This window comes from Homarus americanus, unplaced genomic scaffold (genome assembly GCF_018991925.1).
Source record: "Homarus americanus isolate GMGI-L3 unplaced genomic scaffold, GMGI_Hamer_2.0 scaffold2781, whole genome shotgun sequence".
Lineage (NCBI taxonomy): Eukaryota > Metazoa > Arthropoda > Malacostraca > Decapoda > Nephropidae > Homarus > Homarus americanus.
In genome coordinates this window covers 1-9237 of record NW_024718874.1, presented here as the reverse complement: position 1 = coordinate 9237, position 9237 = coordinate 1, and the positions used below count along the sequence as shown (strand labels likewise).

The following is a 9237-nucleotide window of genomic DNA, read 5'->3' as shown; positions in this document are numbered from 1 at the left end:
TTTACTCAAGAGTAAACATTATATCTAAAATTTGTACTGTATGTCTAATGCAAAATCTATGATGTTTATATTCAAAATGATCATCAAATTGTAAGAATTCCAGCAATGTAAATTATATTCTGGCCGGATAATTTGTATGAATTTTATGAGCTAAATAAAAAAATTATACTTCACCGTGTAAAGGGGTACACCCACCGCGGACTGTGAGCATCCTGGGTTCTGGCAGGGCACCGCATAAACGTGGAAATGCGGAATGTGGGACCGCGTAAAGTGAGGGTTGACTGTATATATATACTATATATATATATATATATATATATATATATATATATATATATATATATATATATATATATATATATATATATATATATATATATATATATATATATACACCTAGACCCCGACTTACGACGGGGTTAGGGACCCAAATCCAGGTCGTAAGTCCGACATGGTTGTAAGTCCGACATAGATAAAAAAAAAATTTTTTTTAATAAAAAATCTACAATGAAATACAGTACAGTAAAAGTAATGAATAATGATGAATTGATACAGTACAGTGAAAGTAATAAATAATAAGGAATGGATACAGTGTGACTGAGCACTTAACCTTTAATGTAGTCAGCTGAATGCACATGGGGCCCCCATAATTTTCTAATTATACATGGAGACTACATTAACTGGAAACGTTTCGGTATAGAAAATGCGTGTGTCATTTAAAAAAATAAAATAATTTTTTTTTTTTTTTTATCTATATCTGAGGCGGTCGTAAGTCCCGACGGTCGTAAGTCCACGTAGTCGTAAGTCGGGGTCTAGGTGTAATATATATATATATATATATATATATATATATATATATATATATATATATATATATATATATATATATATATATATATATATATATATATATATATATATATATATATTTATATATATATATACAGTATTACCCCGCTTAACGCACTTTCACTTAACGCGTTTTATCATATACGCGGTGCCTTGCCAAAGCTGAACTTTCACTTAACGCTGGTTTTTCCACAGCTACGCGGTGAGTGTCCGGCTCGGATGCTATTTTTAGATTTTGACCACGCGCCACGCGCCACCCACCCGCCCTCCTGCCTGCCTGCCTCTCCCTCCTCCTCCCTCCGCTTGGGTAAGCGGCGCGGTAAGGTTGCGCAGTGTGTGTCTTTGTTGCGTTATCACTGACGTCATATGACGTCTCGGACTGTGATTGGCCATGCAGCCCTACCCCCCTCTGCTGCTAGCTGTAATTGGCTTAAAGTATTATGACGTGACTACCCCGGGGAGGGAGGGAGGGAGGAGAGACGACGCTTGACCTAGCCGCGGCAGTTTCATCCCTCAAGGCCACGCCGGGTTAACGCGCATCCATTGTTCCGTAAAATGGCTTCCGCCGGACCACCACCCCCAGAGAGAAACCTTTCCTTACCTGGACCCAGCGGCACTAAACCAAAGAAGACACGACGTTCATTAAGCTACGAGCTGAAGTACCAAATTGTTCAAGATTTGGAGAAAGGAAGACGCCAAGTTGATCTCGCGCGCCAGCATGGCGTCAACGAATCTACGATTCGTACAATAAAGAAGGATGCAGCCAAGATAAAGGAGCACATGAAGATCACAAAGTCTGCAGGTGCTTCATCTATCAGGTATTGCCAGAACAGGGTGCTGGCAAAAGTGGAAACTTTGCTGGTGAGTTATTTGGTGCGTCAGGCGCGACGCAACATGGCGGTGGACACGCGCTCAGTGCAGGAGTACGCACGTGAGCTATACGCAGCAGTGACACGTAAACTGGGAATTGCAGAGCCCAAACCCTTCAATGCTTCCCATGGTTGGCTGCATAGGTTTAAGAGGAGGAACAAGGTCACCAACATCAGCATTGTTGGTGAGGAAGCGAGTGCTGACCGTGCGGCGGCTAGAGATTTTCCTCCGTTTTTACGTGAGATTATGGAGGAAGGACAGTACAGTGACGACCAGGTGTTTAACATGGACGAATCTGGTCTTTTCTGGAAAAAGTTACCTTCCAAGACCTTCGTTGTCCAGTCTGCGAGCAAGGTAAGGGGGCGGAAGATGCAGAAGGAACGCATCACCGTCCTGTTTACCACCAATGCCTCCGGTACCTGTAAACCAAAGTTATCGGTGATTCACAAAGCCCGCAAGCCGCACGCCTACAAGAATATGGACATGAACAAGCTTAATGTCCACTGGCTAACCGCATGTAAGGCGTGGATGTCCTCTTCTCTGTCCCTCTTCTGGTTTGACAACTGTTTTGTTCCTGACGTGCAGAAATTCTGCGAGCAACAGAATGTTCCTTTCAATATTTTGTTGCTCCTTGACAACGCACCTGGACACTCGCCCCTACTTATGGATCGTCACCCCAACGTAAAAGTGGTCTTCCATCCTCCCAACACTACGTCATTAATCCAGCCCATGGACCAGGAGTTAATCTGCAATGTTAAAGCTGCATACTCGGCAAAGAAATTCAAGCTCCTGAACGACTCTACCAACACCAAGGATGAGTTGCGTAAGCTGGGTGACACCGACAGCGAGAGTAAAAGCAACGAGGACAAGGAACAAGAGGCGGCGACTCAAGAACTTCTCGTCAAACAATTTTGGAAGAAGTTTAACGTCAAACAAGCTGTAGACTTCTTGGTGGAGGCATGGAATCTGCTGTCTATTGCTACGATTCGTCACGCATGGAGACATGTGTTGCATGGCATACCAGGTGAGAGGAGGAGTGAACCTGTGACTGGTCAGGTTCAGACTGTTGCAGTAGCAGTGGACCTTGCCAGAGAAGCTGCGCAGACTGTTACAGCTGAAGGCTTCTCCGAGACCACCAACGAAGACATCATGGAGGTGATCAGAGATCCTGAAGTGACTGCCGACGAGATGTTGGAAGAAGAACCCGCCAGTGAAGAGGAGGAAGAAGGTGCGTCATTCTCCGAAGAACCTAGTTTAAGTCATAGTGATATTAAGTGTCTCATAGAGTTAACAGAAAAAATTAAGTCCATCGTTTCCCGCGACACTGACGATGAACGCCATGACGTCTTCCATACCCGACTGGTGCAGGCTATGGAGCCGTACATCACGGTGTATCATGACAACATCAAAGCCAGCCGTCAGCAAAGCATAACCGAGTTCTTCGCCCGCAACCCACCACAGCCAGCCCAAGCCAGTGATAGTGATAGTGAAGTTGATTTTGAGGGATTTGTCAGGGAAGCCATAACAACTGTAAGTGACAGTGATATTGATTCACCTAGTAATGGTGATTCACCTAGTAATGGTGATTCACCTGAGGGGCAGTAATCTGCCCTCTGCCTCGGAACCAGCCTCCATCCCCGTATGCCGACCCATCTCTTCTACTACCGTGAGTGTTCCTCAAAAATTTTCGTTTTTTAACCTATTCTTTATTTTTCCTATGTTAACCTTTATCTTTCCTAACCTAACCTCTTCTATATTACTTGTTTTTCATGCCACCATAAAGTTAAGATAGAATTTTTACTACAACATAGTTATTTGTCGTCAAAAAGTGGAGTTTGGGGGTCGGGCTGGGTTCTATTGGAATTAATCCCATATGTTCTGTTATTCACTTAACGCGGGACCCTCTGGGTTCAATTGACCGCGTTAAGTGGGGTACAACTGTATAACCTTGAGGGTAGGGGCCCCAAGTTGATCTGTGCCTCAGGCTCCTATTAAGTTTAATCCGGCCCTGATCTTCTGTTCAGATCACTAGATTCACCCTGAAAGTAGTTTTAAATGTACACTAACATTAAAACTTAAAATTATTGGCATGTAAACTGCAATAACAAAAACATATAAATGGCAAAAATTAAAGAATAAAAAGAACAAAATGGTAAAACTCAGTGTACACACTGCATCACAGTCTATGGGACACTAACCTTAGCAACCAACCCACCCACCTGAGGATGTTGCCTGGCCTGCAGCCCTAGCAACAGTGCTCTGTGCCATGGACCCCCTGACCTCCACATGCTAGCACACGGCTTCACAGCCGAAACTAGTAGATACTTAAAATGTTATCATAATTATATCTTATTTTTTTCTTTACTTTCTGCATGTAGTATTGTGTGCACATGTAACTGATTAAAAAAGGAAGAAAATTACATTTATCTTCCCAAATTACAAATTGAAAAATATCCATAATATGTACTGTATATCACAGGTGGGGAGTGGTTGGAAATTTCTCCGCTCAATCCAGGAATTACTTGCTCATTTTAATACACCTGTAATTCATTCCAGAACATAACCATTTTTTGGAGAGTTCTAGATACCAGGATGACAGATAAGTGGTCCCATACCTGTACTGTATAACTAAATGCAGGTAGTAGTGTAACCAGAACAAAGGGAAGTAGATGAAAGATAGTTACTCAATTTTCAGGAATCGTTAAGACAGTAGTCTTTTACTTTTGTTTATGTACAAAGATTATGTAATGTTTTAATTTTCCTGAAGGCTGAAGTGATGACTACAAGAATTTTTATTTCAGGCTGAAGAGCTACTTATTAGCCAGAAGTTGGACAAGGAATATTTGCCTATCTCTGGTAATGCAGAATTCTGCAAAAAGTCTATAGGCCTTGCTATTGGTGATGACAACTCAGCCCTGGCTGACGGACTGGTGAGTAGTGTTGAGAATCACTGGCAACAATTGGTAAATTAGTTATTTTAATATACTGTACTGTATACTGTACAGGTTAACAAGGAAATGTTATATGTATCTAAGAAAGCTGCTTTTTTCATTATGCAATTTTTTGTTTATACGTATACCTGTAGTTAAACCTTTTTGATAGTTCTGTATGCAAGAATTGGAAAGTCAAGCTTCTCCATAGCTAAGATTAAGAAAACTGAAGGATAAATTTTGCCTTAACCTGTAACTATGAGGCTTTACAACATGTAGTTATGCAGTAGTAGATAATGGACAATGACACTATAACAAAACAGAGCGGTGCTAAACATACACTTTTTCTAATTCATTTGTAATGTAATAATGAAACAATGGTAAGTGGGGACCCTGTTCTAACCTAGAGCTTCTAATTTAGTAGTTTTGATCCTAATGATGATGTTTTCATGGCTGTCTTATTTTCACAGAATGTGACTGTTCAGGGAATTTCTGGTACTGGTGCACTGCGAATTGGTTCCACTTTTCTGTCTAAGTTTTTCCCTGGCCCAAAGGTAAAATCATCCTGTAAAACTATCTGTTAAGGAACTGTCATACATTAATCAGGTTGTTATATGAGGCGTCTAGCGTAGGAATGATGAACTCGCCAAATCATAGTTTTGAGTTAACGCACGTCAGAGTTTTAGAATTGTAAAATCACAGCGCCATACAAAAACAACCGGGAGTAGAGATGAACTCGCCACTTCCTGACATCACAGTTGGAAAGATATAAACCTGGAAAATTCCGAAACCATAGAAAACGGATTTTTGGTGGACTGGCGAGTTCGTCCCTCCTACGCTAGACGCCTCATGTCTAATCAAGTAAAACTAAAGTGCAGTATCTTTAAAAGTACAGTATGCACTAATGACATGGTTTGTTATGCATAACTTCAGTTGTGACATTAAAAAATCTGTAAGTATTTGTTAACACATATTACTGTAAAGGTAAATAAACAACTGTATATTAATGTAATAATCACATTAATTTTCTTAATACTGTATACAATTACTGGAAATAGATTTAACAAATATATTACAGTAATAGTACAAGTACTGTATGTGATTTTATAGACTGTGTGGCTGCCGGCACCAACCTGGGGTAATCATGTACCCATCTTCAAACATGTTAACATGGACGTCCAACAGTACCGGTATTATGACCCCAAGACCTGTGGCTTCAACTTTTCTGGCGCTTTGGAAGATATTTCGGTTGGTAAATCTAACCTGTATTTTTATCAAAATTGATTGGTTGAAATAAAAAAAAAATACTGTATATAATTTTGTCATCCACAAGATGATTGTTGATAGTGCACAGTAAAGATGAATTGTATATGTAAGTGACTAGATGTAAGAATGGATGGAGATTAGTTTTATGGAGAATGTTGTTCGTGGGTATAATTAGTTTTGAAGTATTTAAGTTCTGTGCAAGTTTTCTGTGAGTGTGAATTGAGGATATATTAATTAATTTTAGTTTCTTATGCCTCTTCTGACAACAGTTCCATTTCATTTAGTTGGAATTGAAGTGTGGGCTGACTAGTTATAATGGGCCCTAGTTATAATGGTTAGTTTGAATACTATTAGGACCAGGGCTCAATTGATTTAGGGTCAATGTTAGGTTGTGAGAAGAAAACAAAATTGCGTAAACTATTGATGTTTAATACAGTGTGTTTGATTTGCAGAAAATCCCTGAAGGTGGCTTGATCATGCTTCATGCCTGTGCTCATAACCCAACTGGTGTTGATCCCAAACAAGAACAGTGGGATGAGATGAGCAAAGTCATAAAGGACAGGAAACTTCTACCATTCTTTGACATGGCTTACCAGGTTAGGATTATAGTTATTATTCATTTTTGTAGAAACTTCTTGACAAAATGTAGACAAGTACTGTATCCCATAAGTTAACTGTAGGATAGTGAGACTTCCCAAAAGCTGTAGCAGAACTTTTACCTGTATTCAGTATCTTCTGAGGAAGGATTTTTTCAAGTTGAGTTTGGGGGTGATATAACCACATACAGTACTTTATGACAGAAGACTACCAGAGTCCAAAACTAATATAATATTACTCTGCAGTGTTTTCAGTTCTTTTATCAATGGCAATGATCAAGCATAACAGATTTTGCTTTTAATTAAAACAAATCTTTTAAACCTATGATTTGTGAAGAAAAGGGAAAACATTTAGACATGCAAGTTTGAATAACAACGATTAAATTTTAGTGATTTAATATACAGTAAGATCTCATATTTCACGATTTTTAATTTTGCGAGCACTGCCTCATGTAACCAAGTCTTATATTTGGCATAAAATATCATGAATTTTGCGAGATCCAGCAAGCTGAACACGAGATCCAGCAAGCTGAATGCTGGCCACTGTCTTGAATGGTGTCACAACCCTCATACCAGTTAGTCATTTCTGTTACAACGGGTGTTTTGTCAGTGCGAATTGGTTGCAACGCGATTGATGAATAGGGGAACGCTGTTTGTAAAATGCGAAATTTTGCATACGAATGTTGGCTATAACAGGATTCCATCCTCAACGTTTTAAGCGTGGCGCGGGGTTATGCAAGGTTTCCCGTTCACGTTTGACATCACATGTTCAATTGATTCATGTCTCGTCTCCTCGTGTGTTTTAATATTCCACGTAGTATTAATGAATTGTATTGTTCATTTTGCACACACAAACGTTAATTCAATAAAAAAAATCGGAAACATAATTAAAATATATATGAACGGTAAATAAGTGTTGCTTTCATATTCTTATGTAGAGAAATGACGATATGTTTTCACATGTGTGCACTTACATACGCGATCTCACTTTTTTCTTTACCATTATCGTTAGCTACTTCTATTGTTTCATTTATTAACATTAAATAACATTACTTACACCAACCATAATAATTTTACTACAGCTACAACCAAGGTCTTATTTTCTTCAGTTTTATATGTAGAACCAGTCAGTCACTGATTTTGTAAACAACAAAAACAAAGCCATCTTGTCTCCTCGTGTGTTTTAATATTCTACGTATTATTAATGAATTGTATTGCTCATTTTGCACACATAAACATTAATTCAATCAAAAAGACATTCAGTAATAAACAATAATGAATCCTTTGTACATAAGAGAAATGACGCTGTTTGCATGATTGTGCACGTCTGAACATTGGTGAGCTGTTGAAACCCGTCGAAATTCGAGTTTCCGCCGTCAAGATTTTTAATTGTTTTGTTTTTTGTGTGTGTTCCAATAAAAAACGTTGAATTAAAAACTCGCGAAATTTGAAAAGCTACTGTATGACATTTAACCCTTCAATATGTCTTCAAAGAGACCATGAAGCAGAGAAAGTGGTGCTAGTGCTTCCAAACGTAAGCACAAGTCACTATCTATCCAGGAAAACGGTGAATTTCCATGGTCCGGCACCGGTCAGGTCCTGAGGTTGCCGGACTAGAGAGGTACAACCTGCATATGTATAATCTATTTTACATTAATTATTTCAGGGAGTGAAAAGTACAGGAATGAAAATACTGAAGTGAAAATAAAGTATGCCTGGATAATTCGCAGAATTTTATTTCGTGGTCCTCTATTATTCGCGGATGACACCCTTGTTGTACCCAAGAATGTCTGCGGATAGTTTTAAAGTTGCCGGCGTTTTTGTTGCTGGGACGGAGATATTTGTTCTAGACCGTAATTTCCTTTTTCTGTACAGTCGGCCCTTAACATACGCGGGGGTTAGGTAACAGAGATACCCGTGAATGTTAAAAATCCGTGTACTTTTGCTGCCCCCCTCCCCAAAAAAATCCTGGCCCTCCATGTCATGTTACAGTATACAGTACTCCCTCTTTATCGACGGGGGTTACGTTCTGTAAACGGCCGTCGATAAAGAAACCGTCGATACCGTGATGGTCACGTAATTTTTCTAACTATTATTAGCATATGTTGAATAAATGTACCTTTAAGCATTAATGCGTTTCCTTTACACATAACCTTAAATAATAGTGTATAAATAATAATATAATAAGTGGACAAAAATACTAGCAAACTTACGATTTCATTTATTGAAGTGAACATCGGTCCTTACAGTAAACAAAACAGTGTACAGTACAGTAAAAGTCCAAAAATCCGGCTGCCCAAGGCAAATTGTTTACCATTTATTATTACAACACTTTACACTGAAACGCGGGTAGTTTCAACAAAAATATTGTATATTTCCATTCAAGTATTTATTCAAGTCAATTAGGAGGGAATATTATTGTAATACAACAGTTTTTAACTAAACCATTCGAAAAGTGATTACGGTAACATCTTTTGAACGAAAGAAAGCGAAAGTCATTGTTTTCGTCACGATTTGATCCCACTTTCCACTGTAATACGTACGTCATTTCAGCAAAAATATTACATTTCCGTGAATGTATTATATCAAGCACAGTATGAATAGAATATCATTGTAATATAACAGAATTTTAACCGAAAACTATTAAAAAAAACGAGTAACATCTCAAGAACATCGGAAGCTTAGGTAAAGTCTTTTGTTTCCGTCATGTATTTTATCCTATTTTA

At 38.7% G+C, this 9237-nt stretch overlaps 1 protein-coding gene across 1 annotated transcript; it reads left to right on the top strand.

The window, feature by feature from the left end:
* Nucleotides 1–4499: 4499 nt before the first annotated feature.
* LOC121859866 (aspartate aminotransferase, mitochondrial-like) lies at nucleotides 4500–6604 on the top strand (the record flags this gene model as incomplete). The annotated part of the gene is made up of 4 exons (XM_042356828.1): nucleotides 4500–4649; nucleotides 5120–5203; nucleotides 5760–5897; nucleotides 6368–6604. Coding segments are annotated over 4 exons (594 nt in total), but the record flags the coding sequence as incomplete, so codon positions are not given.
* Between the last annotated feature and the right edge of the window lie 2633 nt (nucleotides 6605–9237).